The 21,526-nt window shown below is 51.4% G+C and overlaps 2 protein-coding genes across 5 annotated transcripts; one reads left to right on the top strand and one right to left on the bottom strand.

Moving 5' to 3' along the window:
* Positions 1–187: 187 nt before the first annotated feature.
* On the top strand, positions 188–10,108 carry Ipo4 (importin 4). 2 transcript variants are annotated; one of them, NM_001106038.1, is made up of 30 exons: positions 188–327; positions 409–495; positions 644–723; positions 806–847; positions 1,370–1,499; positions 1,587–1,766; positions 2,017–2,082; positions 2,184–2,285; positions 2,368–2,451; positions 2,630–2,794; positions 3,416–3,469; positions 3,627–3,736; positions 4,110–4,218; positions 4,374–4,503; positions 4,698–4,811; positions 4,919–5,032; positions 5,197–5,317; positions 5,486–5,597; positions 5,707–5,825; positions 6,113–6,190; positions 6,265–6,322; positions 6,406–6,511; positions 6,590–6,783; positions 6,945–6,992; positions 7,458–7,583; positions 7,696–7,904; positions 8,022–8,154; positions 8,241–8,345; positions 9,419–9,488; positions 9,578–10,108. In NM_001106038.1, the coding sequence occupies exons 1-30, from the start codon at positions 259–261 to the stop codon at positions 9,706–9,708; spliced, it is 3,246 nt and encodes a 1,081-aa protein (NP_001099508.1). In that variant the 5' UTR covers positions 188–258; the 3' UTR covers positions 9,709–10,108. The 2 variants fall into 2 exon arrangements, with proteins under 2 accessions (NP_001099508.1, XP_087441360.1); XM_087585234.1 differs by lacking the exon at positions 3,416–3,469 and having other exon boundaries at positions 227–327; positions 2,630–2,819; positions 3,604–3,736; positions 9,578–9,901.
* Positions 10,109–10,145: 37 nt separating this feature from the next.
* On the bottom strand, positions 10,146–19,228 carry Rec8 (REC8 meiotic recombination protein). Of its 3 annotated transcripts, none has more exons than XM_087585232.1 (21): positions 19,155–19,228; positions 17,455–17,961; positions 17,136–17,246; positions 16,989–17,057; positions 16,765–16,907; positions 16,609–16,684; positions 16,106–16,226; positions 13,991–14,075; positions 13,287–13,366; positions 12,997–13,132; positions 12,843–12,915; positions 12,675–12,766; positions 12,369–12,418; positions 11,959–12,096; positions 11,661–11,727; positions 11,406–11,572; positions 11,238–11,286; positions 10,737–10,803; positions 10,521–10,640; positions 10,343–10,449; positions 10,146–10,260 (listed from the first exon to the last, which is right to left on the bottom strand). In XM_087585232.1, the coding sequence occupies exons 3-21, from the start codon at positions 17,189–17,191 to the stop codon at positions 10,175–10,177; spliced, it is 1,782 nt and encodes a 593-aa protein (XP_087441358.1). In that variant the 5' UTR covers positions 17,192–17,246; positions 17,455–17,961; positions 19,155–19,228; the 3' UTR covers positions 10,146–10,174. The 3 variants fall into 3 exon arrangements, with proteins under 3 accessions (XP_087441358.1, XP_087441359.1, NP_001011916.1); XM_087585233.1 differs by having other exon boundaries at positions 17,455–17,762; positions 19,155–19,226; NM_001011916.2 differs by lacking the exon at positions 19,155–19,228 and having other exon boundaries at positions 17,455–17,613.
* Between the last annotated feature and the right edge of the window lie 2,298 nt (positions 19,229–21,526).

Here is a 21,526-nt window from a genome sequence, read left to right as displayed (position 1 = left end):
AACTGTCGGCACAGGGAACTCACGTTCCCGAGACTCTGTTTCTGTGGTTTAGAGAGTGCTCAGCCAGACCGAAGCCCAGACTGACGCCAGCCACCAGTTTTCAGCAGGAGTTTTTGAAGGGAAGCAAGCTGAATCACCCAGGCGACTGGAGAGACGCAGAGTAACGCCCTTTCCGCCGGAAGTTGCTGTCGGAGTCTCCACGTGCCGTTCCTCCCCCTCCCCACCCGGCCCTGTAGCGGCGGCGGCTCGGCAGCTGCCATGGAGCCTGCGGGTCTGGAACAGATCCTGAAGGAGCTGCTGATGCCCGACACCGAGCGCATCCGCCGGGTATGGGCAGGCCCAACAGGGCTAGGGGGATGGGGAGGCTGTGGGAAAGGCCCGGTCTTGACCCCCCCAGCCTCCCAACAGGCTACGGAGCAGCTCCAGACCGCCCTTCGAGACCCTGCTGCCTTGCCAGCGCTCTGCGACCTGCTAGCATCAGCGACCGACCCTCAGGCGAGTTACCTGCCCCTCCTTGCCGACATTCTGAAATTCCTCACCGTGCCCCTGGTCCCGCCCCAGCCTCCTCCCCCTGCGGTCTTAATCTGTTCATCTTCTGACTGCTCGAGATTCTCATTTGGCTGGCCACCTCTTCTCACTCTAGATCCGCCAGTTTGCAGCGGTCCTGACCCGCAGAAGGCTGAGCAATCGCTGGCGTCGCTTGGCACCTGAGCAGCGGGAGAGGTGGGCTGAATTTAGGATGGGAGGGGCCGGGCCTAGACTTTTTGACAGGCCTAGTACCAAGCCTTTGCCACCTGTCTTCCAGCCTCAAGTCTCTGGTCCTGACAGCACTGCAGAAAGAGACAGAGTAAGTGTGGAGCACCCTCTCTTGGGGGTCCTAACTGATAGGGGACTGAGATAACTCTCTGGGCTTCTACCTTTTCAGTCCCAGACTGGGACTTAGGGATCAGAGACTTATTTCAGGCCTAGAAGGTAGAGCCTGGGGGCTGGGGATTTAGCTCAGTGGTAGAGTACTTACCTAGGAAGCGCAAGGCCCTGGGTTCGGTCCCCAGCTCCGAAAAAAAGAACCAAAAAACAAAAAGAAGGTAGAGAAAACTAAAGTTTCTGAGAATGGGTGAAAATGATCTGCTAAACCCAGATCGGGAAAACAAGACTGAATTCAGCCTGTCCAGTGGTCCTGAACAAGACAAATGACAGTACCACCCTCCCTTCATCGCCCGCAGTTGTCATCTTCTGGGGTCTGCCCTAGGAAAGACTGTGTGCACATACCTAGAGGCGTCTCTTCTGGCCATTCCTTGGGCCTGAGGCATTGTTTGCAAGGGAAGGGTGGTAAAGGGTGTTTCTGGATGAATGAATCTTCTCTTTGCAGGCATTATGTGAGTGTCAGCTTGGCCCAGCTCTCAGCCACCATTTTTCGCAAGGAAGGCCTGCAAGGCTGGCCTCAGTTCATGAACCTTCTTCAGCATAGCACTCACAGTGCCCACAGCCCTGAGAAAGAGGTACTGTCGTTGCCCTGTTGGCAGGAAGGAGGGACTGAGAGGCTGGATAGAGCACAAGCGCTCTTCTCACTCCCCACTCCTGGACAGGTAGGACTGCTGCTACTGAGCGTGGTGGTGTCTTCTCAGCCGGAGGCCTTCCACGCCCACCAGCAAGAGCTCCTTCAGCTTCTGATTGAGACGCTCAGTGAAGTGAGCTTCCCCGGAGTGCTCTTCTACTCCCTGCGCACTCTGACTGCCTTGGCCCGCTACCTCAGACCAGATGATGTGGTAAGGCATTGACTGTCCTACCTTAACCCCGTCACTGCCTGTATCTCTTGGTTTCATGCCCTCGCTTTTAGAAGTTTTGGCCCAAGATGCTTTAAAGCTTTAAAGTTTCTGCCGTCGTTCTTCCTGAGGATTGAGGGAGTACTGTTAGCGGGGCTTAGCTGGATCCTTAGATGGTGTACTATGAGGAAGTCTCCACTTTCTGGTTAGGCTGCATGTCTTTATGTGATTAAGCTCACCCTGTGTCTTCTAGTCTCTCGCACGGATGTTGGTGCCCAAAGTCGTTACGGCATTGAGGACTCTGATCCCCTTAGATGAGGTAAGGACGGGTGGGGAGGATCTCCTTTTGGGAGGAAAATGGAGGCACACCCACCCTGGCACCCTAGAGGAGAGAGTACCCTGTGGCTTACCTGTCTACAGGTAAAGGCCTGTGAGGCCCTGGAGGCCCTGGATGAAATGCTGGAGACAGAGTTGCCCATCATCACCCCCCACCTCTCTGAGGTCCTCACGTTTTGCCTGGAGGTGAGCCTCAGGTGGGTGCTGCCCCTGCTTCTTGGTTTGCCTCTTTCTTGCTTGTTTTTGATTCTTTTGAGTGTCTGTATAGGTGGCTAAGAATGTGGCCCTTGGCGAAGCAATTCGTGTACGTATTCTCTGCTGCCTCACTTTCTTGGTCAAAGTCAAAAGTAAGGTAAGTGCCCTGTAGGGATGCTATCCTACCCCGCTGCCTCCTCCATTAGTTGTAGTCTTGGTCCTGCTCACATCCTGGCCCAGCCTTCTGTTCCTGCCTGGAGATTGGGAATCTCTGATTGGGCTACTTGTGGTTGGGAGCGTCTGGGAAGACACTCAGGAATAGTCCTCCCCTCTAGGCTTTGCTAAAGAACCGCCTCCTGCCTCCCCTGCTGAACGCCCTCTTCCCCATAATGGCTGCGGAGCCACCCCTGGGCCAACTGGATCCTGAAGACCAAGATTCTGACGACGATGACTTGGAGATTGGGCTGATGGGGGAGACTCCCAAGCACTTTGCTGTGCAGGTGATATATTGGCCTCATCATCACTGCGACCAGATACCTCAGAGAAGCACCTTGAGGGGAGGAAGTGTTTTCATGGCTTCAGAGATTTCCATTCACTGTGATGAGAAAGGAATGGCCAGACAGAGTGGTTCAGGTCTTAGCAACCAGGAAGCAAGCCAGAACCATTCACATGGACAGGAAGCAGAGAAGGGATATATACAAGAAGGAGACAGAGCAAGATAGCTCCCTTAAGGATGTGGCCCCGAACTAAGCTCTGCCTTCTATTCTGGTCCTCCTAGTGACTAGCATTGGATTATTAACCCGTCCAGCGATTAACTCCTCTTGAGGTCAGAGCTCTCCTGGTCTAATTGGCTCTGAAAATGTCCTCACAATCTCCTAAGCATTTAACAGTCCAGTTCAGTTGATTATTAAAGTCAACCATCGCACCCAGATACCTGGTAGACACCTATGAGCTCAGCTCCCAGCACTTGGGAGGCTGAGGTAGAATTGAAAACTTTGGGCAGTCTGAGCCATCCTGTCTCTACAAACATAGAACCAGTCATCACAGGTGGATTATGGGCCGGGTGTTAAATGATCATAGGAGGTGAGCGATGGAGTAACCGTCTACCTGAATCTTCTCAGGTTGTGGACATGCTGGCACTGCATCTTCCCCCTGAGAAGCTCTGTCCGCATGTGGTAAGTGTGACTCTCTTGCTCTTACTAGCCCTAGGTAGGTATAGTCCCGTAAAGCCAAGGATATGTGGGTATAGATAGGCCTGTGTGGTGGGCCTGTTGAGGAAGTAGCAGGCAGGCTCTTGCTGGGCTCTCAGGAATGTACCATGTACTTCCCTAGATGCCCATGCTGGAAGAAGCCTTGCGGAGTGAGGCCCCGTACCAGCGCAAAGCAGGCTTCCTGGTGTTGGCCGTATTATCTGACGGTGCTGGTGACCACATCAGACAAAGGTACCACGTTCAGTCCTGTCCAGGGTGAGCTGAGTCACGTGGAGAGGAGGGCTGTGCATCCTCTGCCAGCCCTGGTACCCAGTGTCAGCTTAACTGCTTTTATTGTTTGTTTGCTTGCCTGCTTGTTTATTTGAGACAGGGACTCCCTGTGTAGCCTTGACTGACCTGGAATTCATAGAGATCTGTCTATGGTTTTTTGTGTTTTCCAAGACAGATTTCTTTAGGTGAGCTTCAAACTTGGAGATCCACTTGCCTCTGTCTCCCAAGTGCCGGGATTAAAAGTGTGCGCCACCACCACCGCCACCATGGGGCTGGGACTAGGGTTCTTCTGTCCTGTCCCTCAGACTTTGTTCTTCTGTCCTGCCCCATTCAGACTGCTATACCCACTGCTGCAGATCGTGTGCAAGGGCCTGGATGACCCCTCACAGGTTGTTCGAAATGCTGCTCTGTTTGCCCTGGGCCAGTTTTCAGAGAACTTACAGGTCAGCAAAGCTAAATGCAGAAGGCTACCCCATGAGAGAACCTCCACCCCCAAGGCCAGGGACTCTCTTCTCTTCAGAGGCTGTTGTTGCCATTGGCACTCAAGGGTGTGCTCCGAGAGTAAGCCTGACCAGGGTCCTGCTTGCTTCCTCCCCAGCCCCATATCAGCAGCTATTCCGAGGAGGTAATGCCCCTGCTCCTTACCTACCTGAAGTCAGTGCCTATGGGAAACACGCACCACCTGGCCAAGGCCTGCTATGCTCTGGAGAACTTTGTGGAGAACCTAGGTAGTGATGGCTGTGGAGAGTACAGGGGAGGAGGGGAGCAACACATTGGCTAAAGGAGGCACAACATGCATCTTCTTGAATTGCTGCCTGGTGGGAACGAGGTGTGGGAGGCTTGCATGGACTGTCGGGCTGAAGAAGATCAATTTTGCAAAGATTAAAGACCTGAGTTGGTTAGTAAAGAAACGTTCCCATAGGGCCCAAAGTGCAGCCCTACCTTCCGGAGCTGATGGAGTGTATGCTGCAGCCTTTGAAGAACCCCAGCAAAGCCCGGACCAAAGAGCTGGCTGTGAGCGCCATAGGGGCCATTGGTGAGCAAAAGGACCAAGGGGCCAGAAGTGCAGCTTCACCCACAGAGTCTGTGTTAGGCAGACCCCACCCCCTGCCATCTCTGATTGTGTTCTGTTCTACCCTGCAGCCACAGCTGCCCAAGATTCCCTGCTGCCCTACTTCCCAACTGTCATGGAGCACATCCGGGAATTCTTGTTGACAGGCCACGATGACCTTCATCTCGTGCAGATCCAGAGCCTGGGTAAAACCAGTGTTCCCTGATGTTTATCTGATCTCTCCCAGGGCAGTCGGGTGCCTTCCTTTGATGAAAAGGTGTTCTCCATGTTATACCAGAGAGTAGGGTAGAGTCCTGAGTGCCTTCCGTCCACACCTCAGTGCTGACTGAGCTCTTGCTCCCTCCCACAGAGACCCTGGGAGTGTTAGCACGAGCTCTAGGAGAGTCCATGAAGCCCCTGGCTGAGGAATGCTGTCAGCTGGGACTAGGATTATGTATTCACGTGGACGACCCTGACGTGAGGCGCTGCACGTGAGTGACCTTTCCTCCCGCCCCGCCTCTCCTGCCTGCTCACTGGATTGACAGTCCTCATCCCAGATACCAGTCCTTCAGTTTTGGACACAGCCAGGTTCCCTGGACGCTGCCATTTTGTCTGTCTATAGCAGGCAGCACCATACGGATTCTCTCTACCTTTATCAGGTACAGCCTGTTTGCAGCCTTATCAGGGTTGATGGGAGAGAGCTTGGGGCCCTACCTGCCTCAGATTACCACGCTCATGCTGCTGTCACTGCGCTCCACTGAGGGCATTGTGGTGAGCAGAGGGTGGGTGTGCTGGGCCGATTAGACCAGGCTAGCCCAATGGTGGGATTTACCCCCTGGTCCCAACCTGAGGCAGTCCCTGATGTGTTTTCTTCCTATAGCCTCAGTATGATGGCATCAGCTCCTTCCTTCTGTTTGAGGATGATAGCGAAGCAGAGGAGGAGGAGGAGCTCATGGATGAAGACATGGAAGAGGAGGAGGATGACTCTGAGATCTCGGGGTAGGAGGGGTGCTTGTCTACTTAAGAATGTAGATTTTGAGTCAGAAGGGGTGGCTCATGCCTTTAATTCCAGCACTCAGGGGGCAGAGGCAGCGAGATCTCTGAGTTCTGGTCTCCAGATCGAGTTCCAGAACAGCCAGATCTACACAGAGAAATCTTGGTTTGAAAAAACAAAAGCCAACCAAACAACAAATATGTAGACGTGGATTTTGCTTGTGGACGCAGCCCCAATGTGAGGTCTGCCCCCTGCTGGCAGCCGTCATTTCTGCCTCCCCATCCTTCCCTAGGTATAGTGTGGAGAATGCCTTCTTCGATGAGAAAGAAGATACCTGCACTGCCCTGGGGGAGATCTCTATGAACACCAGGTGAGCAGCAGCCCTTTTGTGGTGTGGGTACCACACCCAGGACCCTTTCCCCACCGCTGTGTGTCTTTCCGTAGTGTGGCCTTCCTTCCATTCATGGACGCCATCTTTGATGAAGTATACAAACTGCTGGAGGTAAGTTAGCAGCGTCCTCAGGCTCCAGGTAGGGTCGGCTTCACCTCGCACATGCCAGGCATACACCGCTCTCCTCGTTCCAGTGCCCTCACATGAATGTGCGGAAAGCAGCTTACGAAGCTCTGGGACAGTTCTGCTGTGCGCTGCACAAGGCCTGTCAGAGAGGCCCCTCAGATCCCAACAACGCTGGTGAGGAGGCAGTGCCAGAGGCTGGGAGCCCTGGGGAGTGGCAGGGCCTGACCTGGCTCCCACCGATTGTGTCTCCAGCGCTGCAGTCCTCCCTGGCTCGAGCGATCCCGTCTTACATGCAGGCCGTGAAGGTAGAAAGGGAGCGCCCAGTGGTGATGGCCGTGCTGGAGGCCCTGACAGGGGTGCTGCGCACCTGTGGCGCACTCACGCTGCAGCCTCCTGGGCGTCTCAGTGAACTCTGCAACGTGCTCAAGGCTGTGCTGCAGAAGAAGGTGAGCAGGGCCTCTCGAGAGCAAGGGGGAAGAGGGAAGAGGCGTCGGGCTCCAGAGGACTGGATTGTCAGAGACTTTGAGGCCCACTCTGGCCCCCACACCACCACTGTGGAAAGGAGAAGGCGGGGAAGCCCAAGCTCAGCTGAACCCTTCTTCCACAGACAGCCTGTCAGGATGCTGAGGAGGATGACGATGAAGATGATGACCAGGTGAGAGCTACAGATAAAAGTGACCTAGACCGGGGCTGGGGATTTAGCTCAGTGGTAGAGCGCTTACCTAGGAAGCGCAAGGCCCTGGGTTCGGTCCCCAGCTCCGAAAAAAAAGAACCAAAAAAAAAAAAAAAGTGACCTAGACCATCCAGGTAGGCTCGATGGTAGGCAGTGCACTGAGCTTCGGCTGTGGGAGCTAGGGCTGCTCAGAGAAGCTGGTGATTTCCGGACTGCCACGCTCATCCGAGAAGGGCAGTGAGAGTTCAGAGGACAGGCAGGCACTGAGGCTGGGGCAGGGTTGGGAGTGATAAATGAGGGCTTAAAAATGCCAACTTGGAAACGGCTCAGTCTGTGAAGCAAGGGTCGGCAGCCCCAGAAGCATCTGCAGCCAGTGCCACAGCAGGGTTAGGAGGTGTGTAATCACAGAGCTGGCCCAGTGCTCTAGTCCCTCACCTGTCTCCACAGGCAGAGTATGACGCCATGTTACTAGAGCATGCCGGGGAGGCCATCCCTGTCCTGGCAGCCGCAGCCGGAGGACATGCCTTCGCTCCTTTCTTTGCCACTTTCTTGCCATTATTGCTGTGTAAGACGGTGAGTGTTCTCCTCCAGCCCACGTCGTGGTCCACCTACGTGTGCACGCAGTCCCTGCACCCTTCCAACCCTGCCACCATGCCAATTTGTGCTCCTTCAACCTCCCCTACAGAAACAGAGCTGTACAGTGGCAGAGAAGTCCTTTGCAGTGGGGACACTGGCAGAATCCATTCAGGGTCTAGGTGCTGCCTCAGCCCAATTTGTGTCCCGGCTGTTTCCTGTGCTGTTAAACAATGCCCGGGAAGCAGACCCCGAGGTGCGGAGCAATGCCATCTTTGGGCTGGGCGTACTTGCAGAGCATGGGGGCTGCCCTGCTCAGGAGTATCCTATGCTTACAGGAGGGAAAATGGGGTTGGCAGTGAGCCCAGGGATTTGGTGAGGTGCTGCTGCAGGGTGAAGTCTACCAGTGTGTGTGTGTATTCCTTAACTGTGGACCAGCCACTTCCCTAAGCTACTGGGCCTCCTTTTGCCCCTCCTGGCAAGGGAGCGGCATGATCGAGTCCGTGATAACATCTGTGGGGCTCTTGCCCGTCTGCTGATGGCCAGTCCGGCAGGAAAAACAGAGCCCCAGGTAAAGGACGGGGCATCAGGCAGGGGTGGCGGCCCAGGTTGGTAGAGGGGATAGGACATGTGGGCCTGAGACTTGTGTGTATCCAGGTGCTAGCTACCCTGCTACATGCCCTGCCCCTGAAGGAAGACATGGAGGAATGGGTCACTATAGGTCACCTCTTCAGCTTCCTGCACCAGAACAACCCTGACCAGGTAACCCTGCTGCTGGAGCTAAGAGCCAAGGGAGTGTTAGGCTCCAGTCTCAGGAGTAACTGATGCATAGTGAATTTCTGGAACTCACTCTATAGGCCAGGCTGGCCTCGAACTCAGAGATCTGCCCATGTCTGCCTCTCCAATGCTGGGATTAAAGGCAGGCCCCACCACTGCCCAGCTGTTTTTTGTTTTCATTTTTCCTTCTTGAGACAGGGTCCCCAGTTCCTTACGTGGCTGAGGGTGGCCTTGAGCCCTCAGTCCTCCAGTCTCCTCCCGCTCCCTCCCAAGTGCTGGGATTCCAGACTCCCATCACCATGCCAGGTTTATGCGGTGCTAGGGATCAAACCCAGCCTTCTGGCACGCGAGGCCAGCGCTTCCACCACCTGAGCCACATCCGCAGCTGCTGCTCTTCCTGCTGTCCACAGAGTTGGCAGAAAGTTTGAGAGATTTTGCCGGGGCTTCTCTGGTTCTTCTCTTGGGCTAAGTCAGTAGTCACAAGTTTCCTGGGCTGATTTCCCAGGTCAAACATAGGAAAGCCATTCCCTAGGGAGCCCTGGTGCTGCTCACCGTAGATTATAGTCTGCTCTGGGAATGGTCTTACACATTCCAGCTGCCGAGGTTGGGACCTGTGCCTGGGTCTTAGGGGTTTTTTCCATGTGAATTGGGGAGGTTTTTGGATTTTGGGTTTCACTTGGTCTTTTTTTTTTTTTTTAAAGATTTATTTATTATATATAAGTACACTGTAGCTGTCTTCAGACAGACCAGAAGAGGGCATCAGATCCCATTACAGATGGTTGTGAGCCGCCATGTGGTTGCTGGGAATTGAACTCAGAACCTCTGGAAGAGCAGTCAGTGCTCTTAACCACTAAGCCATCTCTCCAGCCCTCACTTGGTCTTTAAGCTAACATCTTTGGTTACACATCTTAACCTCTAAAAGGAGGCTGATACCATGTTTCTTTATTCCGGTTGTGTTGGATGTCAGTTCAGACAACTGCATAGGCTTCCCTCCTTCTGGTCAACCCCCTGCTCTAAGCCCCGCTGTCACTGCCCAATTGACCAGTCCTTTTCCATAGGTTGTGGGTGTGGCTTCAGAGCTCCTGCGCATCTGCAGCCTGATCCTGCCAGACAACAGGATCCCCCCAGGTGAGGCTGACAGACACAGCTAAGGGCAGAGGAGATGGGGGGTGGCGGGGTAGAACCAGGTCCTTCATCAGGCCCTCTACTCTACCCAGACACCAAGGCCGCACTGCTACTACTACTGACGTTCCTGGCCAAGCAGCACAGCGACAGCTTCCACACAGCCCTGGGCTCTCTGCCAGATGATAAAGCTCGGGAACTTCAGGCCATGCTGGGCCTCACGTAAGACTACAGGCTACCCCTGGGCCAGGGGCCCGAAGATTGTCGGTCAGCCCTGGTCTGGTTCACCTTACCAAAGACTCTATCCATTGAAGTCAACCGTGCTGTTTTAACCGGGGTGTTTCTGGGGCTGAATCTATTACAAGCAGAGCTGTGACATCAACTATAATAAAGGCAGCTTGTCTTCTGCTTGGACACTAGCTCTCTGCACAAAGGCTAGAGGTATGTGTTGGGAAATGAGACAGGGAGGGCTGCAGTGGTGTGCACTGGTGACGGCATACTGTTCTTGCAGAAGGCGGGAGAGCCATCCTACCCACACTGGATGGCTCGGACTGCCTTGCACTCCAGCTGCAGAGGGTTTAATTCCCTCACTCTTGCAACATCTGGCTGGCACACACAAATTTTAATAAATCTTTTTTTAAAAAAAGGATAGACAAAGTCCAGTGAGGCAGGATATGGTTTAATGAACTTGCTCAGGGGAATTTGGGTCCTAGACGAATCAGGAGGCGCCCATATGGCTTCTGTTGGTCCACAAGAAGGATCTTCTGTGCGGACAGCACTGGTCAAAAAAGAAGGCAGGTCACTATAGTGACTATGGTGTGGCACAGAGACTGCCCCCTAATTTTTGTACCTATACTCACCCAAGAGCAGATAGAAGACCCGAGAAGCCAACTTTCGGGAGCTGAGAGGGGGCACCAGGCTGCTGAAGTCAGGCTCCCTGTTAGCCTGCAGCTCCAGAGCCACTGCCCTGCAGGGACAGAGGATTGTCAGCTGGGGTAGCAGCCTGGCCCTACCCCTGCAGGGACCCCTCCCTGATACCTAAGCACAGCCTCTGAAGAGAGTAGTTCAGGCCCTGGGGGCATCTCCATGGGCACTTCAGGAAGTTCAGGCAGCATGGGCAGTGCAGGGGGCTCTGGCTGCCTCTCCTCAATCCAGGCCCTAGGAAACAAAAGGGTCAGGGACGGGGGTGGGTAGTCATGACAGAGACAAAGGCAGGGCCACCAGGGTGTGAGCTTGTATCGCCAGGATGCTTACCACCGTTCTTCTGGAGGGATGAAGCTAGTTCGAGATTTTTCTTCTTCTGCTACTTCTAGGGAGAGCTCTGTTGAGAGAGAAAGCACTGAGGGAGTCTGCTTGGCTCTGAGGAATTGGGACCTTGTAGCTAGGCTAGAAATGTAGTTCAGGGGTTGGAGATTTAGCTCAGTGGTAGAGCGCTTGCAAGGCCCTGGGTTTGGTCCCCAGCTCCGAAAAAAAGAAAAGAAAAAAAAAAAAAAAAGAAAGAAAGAAATGTAGTTCAGTAGTGAGGCATTTGCCTGACATGGCAAGGCCGGGCGTTCAATCCCCGGGACTACAAAGCCCCCCTCATATCCTGGAGCCTAGTTTACTTGTTCAAAGCGGGAGTGCTGGAGAATCGAATCTGTGTTGTAATGTTCTGCATGCTCCCTCACTGTTAGAGACGGCCTCAGCAACTGGGGTGCTAGCTTCCTGAGACTGGTTAGGACAGTCTCCATTCTCACCTCCCACACAAGCGCTTACCTGAAGACAACATGAGGGGACCACTGGGCTCCTGGGCCTCTCTCAGAACCTGCAGGTGGGAGAGCAAGAGCTGAGGTCCAAGCACCACAGTGGCAGGGTCTCAGTCTGGTGAGCAAGTGGGTGCTCACCGGGGCTGAGGGAGATTAGGGGGCACAGTGGAGGCATTACCTCAATCTCACTCAGAGCTTCAGTCTTTCTCCTTTCTTCCTTGTCTGCCACTCTCTCTTCCTCAACTGTCTCTTCAGTCTCCAGCTGTGGCCTTTGTCTGAGCATTCTTGGGGGAACCTGGGCACAATGGGTCCATAAAGCTAGTAGTTCTGGAGATAACCAGCCAGCTGACAACAAAGGAAATTGGTTTCAATCATAACACCAAAGATTCCAGGTTCTGAAGCTCCCACCTGCTCCAGTTTTCACCATTCTTACAGAGAGTTGGGGTTCTGAAGAGCTCCGCTGGGCTCATGAGCTTCCTCTTGGGAGGCTGGACCACTGGCTGTAAGATGGTGGAAAGCCAGTGGCCTTTTATGAGGGAGCCACTTCTTCCTGCCCCTCCCTTGCTACACATTGGGTAGGTGACAACGTGGTGTCTGGGTATATACAGTCCCACACACCCTCACTGGTAGGAAATAGGGCCTTTTGGTCAGATTCCCACTGTTCTTAGGAGTTCAGAAGTCCATCCAGACCTGCATCCCTCTCCTTCCTAGGGAGACTGGGCTGTACTCACATACTCGCAGCAGTGAGCCCCAGTCTGCAGCTGTTCCTCAAACTTCTCCCGGGAGATCTGGGTCTCCTTGTCCCAGAACAATAACTGGCGCCCCCGGCGGCGCCGGCGAGGTGGCCTCTGAGGAGACGGGGGCCTCTTCTGGAGTAGGAGGGGAGGCAAGAGTCAGGCTGTTCTCCCCTTCCTCAGTAGACTACCAGTGGCCCATACTGCCTCTTCTCAGTTATCTGGAGAGGCAGCTTGGGTAAGGTCCTTACTTAAGCTTAAGTGAGGCCACAACGTGAGGTACAGAAAGGGATATCTTTTACTGATAGAAGCAAAATCCTCATTGTACACTAATGGTCCGGAGCTTAAGGACAAGGATGTAGGTGGGGAAAGAAAAAAGGAGGCAGCTTGGGGAAGAACCTACTCACCTCTATACTCGGTGGGGCAGGCAGACGCAGCTCCTGAGGTGGGGTCACCTCTGTAACAATACCCATAAGCCCTCACTACTTTTTTTGCTTTTTTTTTTTTTTTTTTTAAAAAAAAGACAAGGTCTGGCACTAACCCAAGCTGGCTTTGGGTTTAAGGCAATCCTGCCTCAACCCCAGCTTCTGGAGTTACTGGGCAACAGATACCAGCTCCACACTAGACTAGCTGCCTCAGAAGGTAGCGAGGTACAAGCTTTTGTCTCTTCCGCTGGGCAAGTGTTTTCAAAGGACCCAGTGATGGACACTTACCAGTGAGTAGGACCCCAGGCTCCCAGCCTGGCATCTTCTGTACCTCAGGGGGAAAGGCCTGGTCTGGAAGTGGTTCTCTTATCCCTTCAACCCTGAAGGGAAACAGGAGGATAAGGAAACCCTTCCCAACAATGACCCCTGACCTGGTACAGGGATTCCTGCCCTTACTGTGCAGGAGCTGGAGGTGAGAGTGAGGAGACCAAACCATCTCCTTCCAGGGCCCGGGGCTCTTCCTTGGATTCTACAGAGAGAGGAGACAGACAATTAGGAGACAGAAGGACAGGACACTTCCATTCCCAGGTCGGCTGTGCAGTGATCTAACCATCCAGTGGTGGGGAAGCCCTCCGCTGCCGGAGAAGTCTGCCTCTCTGACGTTCCTCCAGCAATATGGCGTCATCTTCCTCTGCGATCAGCAGGTCTAAGTCTCCTCTGCTGATCTCTGGGAGATCCTGCTCTCCCTACAGAGAGAAGAAAAGTACGGATTTTTTGAAGTCTGAACCTTCTAAGGAAGCCCTTTGGGTCTAAAGGGAGAGAGTGGTGACATGGAAAAGAGGCAGAAGCACAGGGATGCCATGGGGCGGGATGGAGCCCTGTGTTTAAGGGGAAACTCACCTCAATCCGCAGCATTCGGATGGGCTCTGCCTCCTGCAAGGTGATGACCTCAGGGGACTGTACCATGGCCAAGGTCCTGTCTGGAAGGTTAGGAAGGTCATACCAGGCCCACTGCTTCTTTCCAAGTTACTGAGGCAAAAACATGGACTTTGGAGCCCAAGAGCCAGACCCAGGCAAGTTACCAGCAAATATTCCAAGTTGGTTTTTTCACTATATACTCCTGGCTACCTTGGAACCCACTCTGTAGACCAGGCTGGCCTCCAACTCAGATCAGCCTGCCTCTGCCTCCCCAGTACTGGGACAAAATACATCATCACCACCCTGGCTATGCCTTCACTTTCTGAGTCCTGGGATTACTGGTGTCTACCTGGGACTTTTATTTTCTAAAGTAAATGTTGAAATGATGTCTTTAACTAGTCTTAGCTGGCTTTGAACTCAGTATTTAAGCTGGGCATATATTGAACCTGCAGTTTTCCCATCTCAGCTTCTCAACAGAAATGGGATTACAGGTGTGGATGGCTTTTTTAAAACCGGGTTTTGGGGTTGGGGATTTAGCTCAGTGGTAGAGCGCTTGCCTAGCAAGCGCAAGGCCCTGGGTTCAGTCCCCAGCTCTGAATTAAAAAAAAAAAAAAATGTTTAAAACTGGTGTTTTTTCAGCCCTTGGGGATTCTGTGCCTTTCATCAGCAAGGTTCTCTCTGCTAACCAGGCTTCCTGGGCTCCGGCGTGGCTTCAGGAAGGGTCTCCTCACGAATTTTCTCCGGGGTTGCAGCCTCTAAAAGGTGTCGAATCTTTGGGAAGAAATTGGGAACAAAAGATAGGTTTCCACTTCAGTCCTCTGACCTCTCTTGAAACATTCAGTGCATACTGGACACCAGTCTGGCAGTCTCTCTCTCTCTCTCTCTCTCTCTCTCTCTCTCTCTCTCTCTCTCTCTCTCTATTTTTCATCTCGGAATTTTAGTATTCTTCATTTATTTGTTTTTGAAACAGGTCTTACTGTGTAGCCCAGATTGGCCTAAAAAATTGTTTTTCGATATTTTATTTTATTTTATTTTTGGTTCTTTTTTTCGGAGCTGGGGACCGAACCCAGGGCCTTGCGCTTCCTAGGCAAGTGCTCTACCACTGAGCTAAATCCCCAACCGATATTTTATTTATGCGTGTATGTTTGTATGTTTCGAGGTCAGAAGAGGGCAATAGATGTTGGATCCCCAGAGCTGGAGTTATAGGTGGCTGAAGGCTAGTAGTGAGGTCTTGTCCTGTGCAAGAGCAGAACACACTTATAACCACTGAGCCATGGCTCCAGTCCTGTCTGCTTAAACTTGACAGCTCTCCTCCCCCAGACTTTAAAAAAAAGATTTATTTGTTTATTTTTTGTATACGAGTGCTCTATCTGCTTGTAAGCCACCATGAAGTTGCTGGAAGAGCAACCAGTGCTCTTAACCACTGAGCCATCTCACCAGCCCTCCTTGAGACTCTTGAATTCTTTTTTTTATTTTTTATTTATTTAATGTATATGAGTACACTGTAGCTGTCTTCAGACACACCAGAAGAGGGCATCGGATCCCATTACAGATGGCTATGAGCCACCATGTGGTTGCTGGGAATTGAACTCAGGACCCCTGGAAGAGCAGTCAGTGCTCTTAACCACTGAGCCATCTCTCCAGCCCAATTCTTGAATTCTTATTTTAGCTTACATTACCATATTCGGTATGAGTGTGTATGTGTGTGGTGTATCTGTGTGTGTGATTGTGTGTGCGTGTGTGTGTTCTCCTTCAGAACTGGGAATCAAACCTAAGGCCTCGTGCATGTTAAGCAAATTCTCTACCAGCGGACTATACCTCCAGACCTAAATCAGATGTCTGTGCCATTTGACAACAGTATGTCAGAGGCCACCACCACCTAGTGTCCCTCCTGTCCCAGCCTTAAGCTCATCCCCAAATTAGCCTCGTCAATTTGTGTTGTCGTGGACAGCGACAAAGAGAAAAGATTGTTGGGTAGCTGGTGGTGGGGACAAATTTGTGTACAGTTCCAATAGATCAATGAAAAGGATGAAGCAGGGGTTGGGGATTTAGCTCAGTAGTAGAATGCTTGCCTAGCAAGCATAAGGCCCTGGGTTTGGTCCTCAGCTCCAGGAAAAAAAAAAAAAAAAGACAAAAAAAGAAAAGGATGAAGCAGACTTAGTAGAGTGTTGAGATTCCAAGCGTCATTTGCTTTTGGCTTTAAGTGGGATAATGATTTCCTGGAAAAGGGTGGCACTTGAGCAAAGTCTGGAAGGACTTGGTAGGACCTGACTAGCAGAGAATGAGTGGCCACTCTTAAAGGGTTAGGATGCTCATTTTCACAAGCAAAAGAATAAAGGTGGCACCGTTGGGACATGTGCAATGGGCTGGTGTTTGAGAGGGAAGGTGCCTAGAGAAGAGACCAGAATGGGGATGAGCACCCCTAAATCTAAGTACCGAGGGTCCTTGGATGCTGATCCTCTCTGCATTCAGAACCAGCTGCTTAGCTGGGAAACGGGGGCAGGAGTAACATCTAAGCTGTGGGAGATGCCAAAAGACAGGGAAGAAAACCCAACATGCCCAGCTGAAGCCTGAGAGCCAGGTCTCGGTGCAAACAGTAGAGGGGGAAGAACGCCTCATGTGGGAAACCAGCCTATCAGGTTGGCCCTAAGTAAGCAAGAGCTGGGGCTCCATAGCCTGTTAATGGAAACCCGAGGCAGTGTCCCAACCCTCAGTCTCAGCTCCAGATGGACAGGGACACCAACTAACTCCTCTGCTGTTGTCTAGTGATTTCTGAGGGGTTCTAGGGGAGTGAACCTTACCTGAGGAATATCAAAAGGACTGGGAAGTGTAGGGTCCACAGACATCGTCCCAAAAAAGGGTTCTGGGGCGTCCTCCAGCGTCTCCATCATGGCCAGGCAATTGGGAAGAAGCAAGCTAGGTCTGGGAGAGAACAAGGGATGGAAAAGACCTAGGCTGAGGGTGGGTGGGGTGGCTCAGCTGGTAAAGGTGCTGCCACTAAACCCAAAGTCCTGAATTTCATCCCCGAGTTTGAACTAACATAAGGAAGAGAACCCACTTTATCTGTTGTCCTCTGACCTCCACATGCATACAATGCTATACAATGCTGTTTGAGCTCTCCGTCCCCCCCCTTCCCCCTCTCCCCCTCTTCTACCTAACCCCCCCCTACACACACACACACACACACACACACACACACACACACACACACACACACTGCATGCATGTCCAGGCAAATGTTTAAAACAAAACAAGGCTGAGGCCAGGCAGCTTAGTATGGATGGCCTCAGTTCCAGGGCCTCACAAGTCAGCCTCCTCCATATCAATGCGAATCCGCAGCTGGGCCCGGTGTAGGTGCTCTAGGATATGCTGGATGTCTTCTGTGGGTGAGAACAGTAAAATAAACAACCCAGCCACGGGCCCTTCGGCTCTAGCCCGCCTCTAGAGTCTCTAGCCTTACCCACAAGGTACTGGCACTGTTGAAAGTAGACCCTTATCACACCAATCTGAAGCTGGGCGGAGAGATAGAGGGAGAAGCGGGGGCGGGGCAGCCCAGGCATCGGAGGTTGCACTCGTACGAGCACATAATTGAGGATTTCCTCGCTGGGAGAACAAGAAGCCCTTGGTCAGTGCAACACTCAAAGTAACCCCAAACCCCATTCCGCCCTCTTTTCTGGATCTTACCAGGTCTTTACCACGTTCACTTTCAGGTATTCCCGCTTCACCAAACGGCTGCCCCGGGTAGCGGCCAGCCTGGAGGGGTGGGGAACGGCTTGTCAAGGTGGGATCCCACTACTGGGCTCCTGGTATAGCCATCAGCCCTGTGCTCACCAGATAGTGGCGAAGCAGCCTGTGTGGCGCTGAAGCACGTTGGGATAGTAGAACATCTTCGCTCTGGGGTTCTCGCTCGGCACCAATCCCGTTTGGATCTCAATCCAAATTCTTCATTGAGAACATGGGATTTCCAGCACCATTGAAGAGTAGGAATTTGGACAGGGGGTGTGGTGGACGTGGATGCAAAAAGCCCAATTAGTAAGATGACCGACTGACTATTGTAGTTGAATTAGGAGACAACCAGAGACGCAGAAGCGAGGGACGATCCCTCATTCTGCCATCCCTGAGGTCTGCACATCGCGCAAGTGGGACCTACCTTCAGGATTGCGTCCAAGTAGAAATGCGAAGCTCCAAGAGAAACCCAGGCAGAGACACAGAACAGATCTTCAGGCAAGACTGAGTTCTTACTTTGTCAAAAAACCTTTGTTCCTCAAGCTCGAGGTCGCCCGCCGCCACCACCGTTGTCGCTGTCGACGTCGTCGTCGTCGTCGTCGTCGTCGTCGAGCTTCTGGAACTTGCTTTAGGTCGGGTCGCCCTCCAGCGGGACTAGGTGCACACTCTCCAAGGCTTTGCGCCACCACAGCCAATGGGAAGCCGCATTGGAGGGAGCTTTGACTCTTGGTGCTAGGCAGCAAAACTCAGTTCCAGGCTATAGGCTCTTGGAGAATAGTCGCGAGCCAATCACAAGAACTCTGAACGCTACCATGGCATTGTGAGCTGTCCTGGCCAATGGGGTCTCATTCTCTCAGGTAGTAACAGGACTTCTCCAACGTGTAAGATGACCAATAAACGGGGAGGAAACCCAGTCTCACCCTGGTGACAGCTAAAAATAGTATCTTTTAGGAGCCAGGGTCACGTAAAGGGCAGATGCCTTGGTGCTGCTTAGATACAGAGATTCAAGGGAAGGTACCTTGCCTGAACATAGGACCTGACCTTACTCCTAAATTTCACCAACCAGATTCTGTGCCCAGGAAGGGTCTATGCTGTGCTAAGTGCAAGAAACAGTGTGAGGTGGCCTTTTATTCAACAAGAAAGAAAACAACCAAGGAACTTGCAAGGGAGACAAGTTCAAAGCCAGCCTAAGCAACTTAGACACTAGCTCTAAACAAAAAGCAAAAACAGAGGCTAGGAGTGGTATGCACACCTTTAATCTCAACAACAGGAGGATCTCTTGGAGTTTGAGATTAGCCTGGTCTACAGCCCAGTTAGGGAGAGTTAGTGAAATCCTATATAAAATAAATAAATAAAAAGTAAAAACCAGGCTGAAAATGTGGAAATGTAGCTCAGTAGTAGAGAGCCTGACTGGCATGTATATGCAAGGCCCTGGGCTCAGCTCAGTATTGCAAGAAAGGGAAAAACAATAACAAACCAGCCTTTGATCCAAGAACTTGGAAGGCAGAGTCCCACAGATCCTGTGAGTCTGAGGCCATGATGGTGTACACAGTGAGCTTCGGGCTAACCAGAACAGTACAGTGAGACCCTGTTTCAAAACCAAGCAAACAAAACCAAGAACAAAACAGAAGTAAAGGGCTGGAGAGATGGCTCAGTGGTTAAGAGCACTGACTGCTTTTCCAGAGGTCCTGAGTTCAATTCCCAGCAACCACATGGTGGCTCACAACCGTCTGTAAAGAGATCCGATGCCCTCTTCTGGTGTGTCTGAAGACAGCTACAGTGTACTTATATATAATAAATGAATAAATCTTTAAAAAAAAAAAAAAGAAGTAAAGGTGTGTGCACCCCTGTCATCTCATACTTGGGAGGAAGGACAGGAGATGAAGGACCGCCTTCTTTCAGAGTTTCATACCAGCCTGGACCATCCCGAGGCCCAGCTCATAAACCTAAGAATTAAAGGAAAGTACATCTTTCTCTTTATTTTCCCCTTTCTTTTGTTTTTTATTTGCTTGTTTGTTTGTTTGTTTGTTTGTTTGTTTGAGAAAGGATTTTTCTGTGTAGCCCTGGATGTCTTGGAACTTCCTCTGTAGACCAGGTTGGCCCCGAATTTAGAGATTTACTTACCTCTGCCTCTTCAGTGCTGGGACTAAAATCATGTTCTGCCACGCCTCACGTAGGCTGCGATCACTTAGTTCTGTGGCAATCGAGCTGACCTTTATCCCTTCAGTCTGGAGCTCTTAAGAGTAGGGTGGAATTTTTCCAGTATGCCAGGCTTCTAGCTGAGTTAGGTACGGTATGTGTCACATTCAGTTGCCCTATATTTACAACATACGTGGCCATAGCCAGAAGTGATTGAGAGGCTGAGTGTAGTGACTCATGCATGTTATCCCAGCACTGAGAGGGAGACTGAGGCAGGAAGATCGCCAGAGGTCAAGGCCAGCCTGGGCTGTATCGTGATTTCACCTTGGGCTAGTGGAGGCCTTGTCTCTAAAAGTAAAAATAAATAAATACATACATACATACATACATACATACAGACAGACAGACAGACAGACAGAAAGGAAGAAAGAAAGAAAACAGCAAGCAGGGTGTGGTGGCATGCTCTTTAATCCCAGCAGTAGGGAGGCAGAGGCAGGTCTCTGTGAGTTCAAGGCCAGTCTTGTCTACATAATTAGTTCTGGGACAGTTAGGGCTGCATAGCGAGACCCTCCCTCAAAGAAACAAAACCGAAACCAGTGGAGAGATGGCTCAGTTGTTAGGAGCACTCCTTCCTTTGCAGAGGATCCAGATTTGATTTCTCCAAGGCTTCTCGCCACCATCTGTAACTCTAGTTGGTGAGAATCTGATGCCCTTTTCTGACTTCCTCAGGCTCTTGCATGAATGCGGTACACAAATATGCTCAGGCACACGCGCACGTGCACACACACACACACACACAAACACACACACCACACACAAAACAACAACAACAACACAACACAGGGATTGAGGAACCTGATCCAAGCCCTATCTTTTCTCTCTTTCCTTTTTTCTTTTTCCTTTGTCAAGACAGAGTTTCTCTGTGTAGCCCTGGCTTTCTTCGAACTTGCTTTGTAAACCAGACTGGCCTTGAACTCAGAGAGTTCTGCCTGCCTTTGTCCAGCCCTGAGATCAAATACACAAGCCACCATCTGGCTTCCAAGCCCCATCCTGACGGGTAGGGGGAAGCAGAACCCACACTATTTCTTGTAGACCATGCAGCTCCTGAGAACCTGGCTTGGATTTTTGCTGTCTTGAATTCTAGCATCCCCAGTCCCTATTTTACTATGCCTGGCTACACTGGTTTCTACACATGGCAAGTTATTTCCATCACTGAACTTTTGTTGGCAAGAAGCATCATTTTGTCAGTTTGCTGCTCTGAGATAAAGTGTTGTCCCTGACCAGAAGGTACAATGTGCTCCACACCTACATTTAGGCTCAGGACATACATACAGAACATAGAGAAACCTGGCCATCGTCCATTCGGTTCAACAAGCACTTCCAGTGTGCCTCTAAGCCACTGGGGAGATACAAGGAACACTCTGTTCCCTCTTCTCAGGGGGTGGGGAGGAGAGATAAGGAAATACAAGTGTGAGAAATGGTGGCACTGTACAGTTTTAACTTTAGTATGTGTGGAGAGATGGCTCACTGGTTAAGAGCACTGACTGCTCTTCCAGAGGTCCTGAGTTCAATTCCCAGCAACCACATGGTGGCTCACAACCATCTGTAATGGGATCCAATGCCCTCTTCTGGTGTGTCTGACACCAGTGTGTCTGACAGTGTACTCATACACAAACTAAACAAGTCTTTAAAAAGAAAACCACCAACAGAAAACACACACACTCTTCCGCAGAGTCCAAGTTTGGTTCTCGGTACCCACAGCCCACAGCCATCAGCCATCCGTAACTCCAGCTTGAGGGGAACCCAGCTCCTATGGAATCTGCTCATATCAGCACACAGACACCCACATACACACAAATTAAAAATAGTAGAGATTAAAAAGTAAGATTAAGTGGGGAATAGGAGAAGGACCATAAGATGTGTGGGTGACTTAATGTGGGATACTCAGGGGAACGCTAAAGAGGTGGTATTTTGAAATGAAGGGACAGGTCATGTGACTGCCTGCAGGACGATTTTATTTATTATTATTATTATTATTATTATTATTTGGATTTTTTTTTTTTTTGGAGCTGGGGACCGAACCCAGGGCCTTGTACTTGCTAGGCAAGTGCTCTACCACTGAGCTAAATCCCCAACCCCATTATTTGGATTTTAAAAAAAGATTTCATTTATTATATATATATAGCTACACTGTAGCTGTCTTCAAACACACCAGAAGAGGGCATCAGATCTCATTACAGATGATTCTGAGCCACCATGTGGTTGCTGGGAATTGAACTCAGGGCCTCTGGAAGAGCAGTCAGTGCTCTTAACCACTGAGCCATTTCTCCAGCCCTATTATTTGGATTTTGTCTCTC

The sequence above is a fragment of the Rattus norvegicus genome, chromosome 15, assembly GCF_021556685.1.
Source record: "Rattus norvegicus strain SHRSP/BbbUtx chromosome 15, alternate assembly SHRSP_T2T, whole genome shotgun sequence".
NCBI classification, from domain to species: Eukaryota; Metazoa; Chordata; class Mammalia; order Rodentia; family Muridae; genus Rattus; species Rattus norvegicus.
Note: the sequence above shows the minus strand (reverse complement) of the source record. Positions and strands in the feature narration are given on the sequence as shown.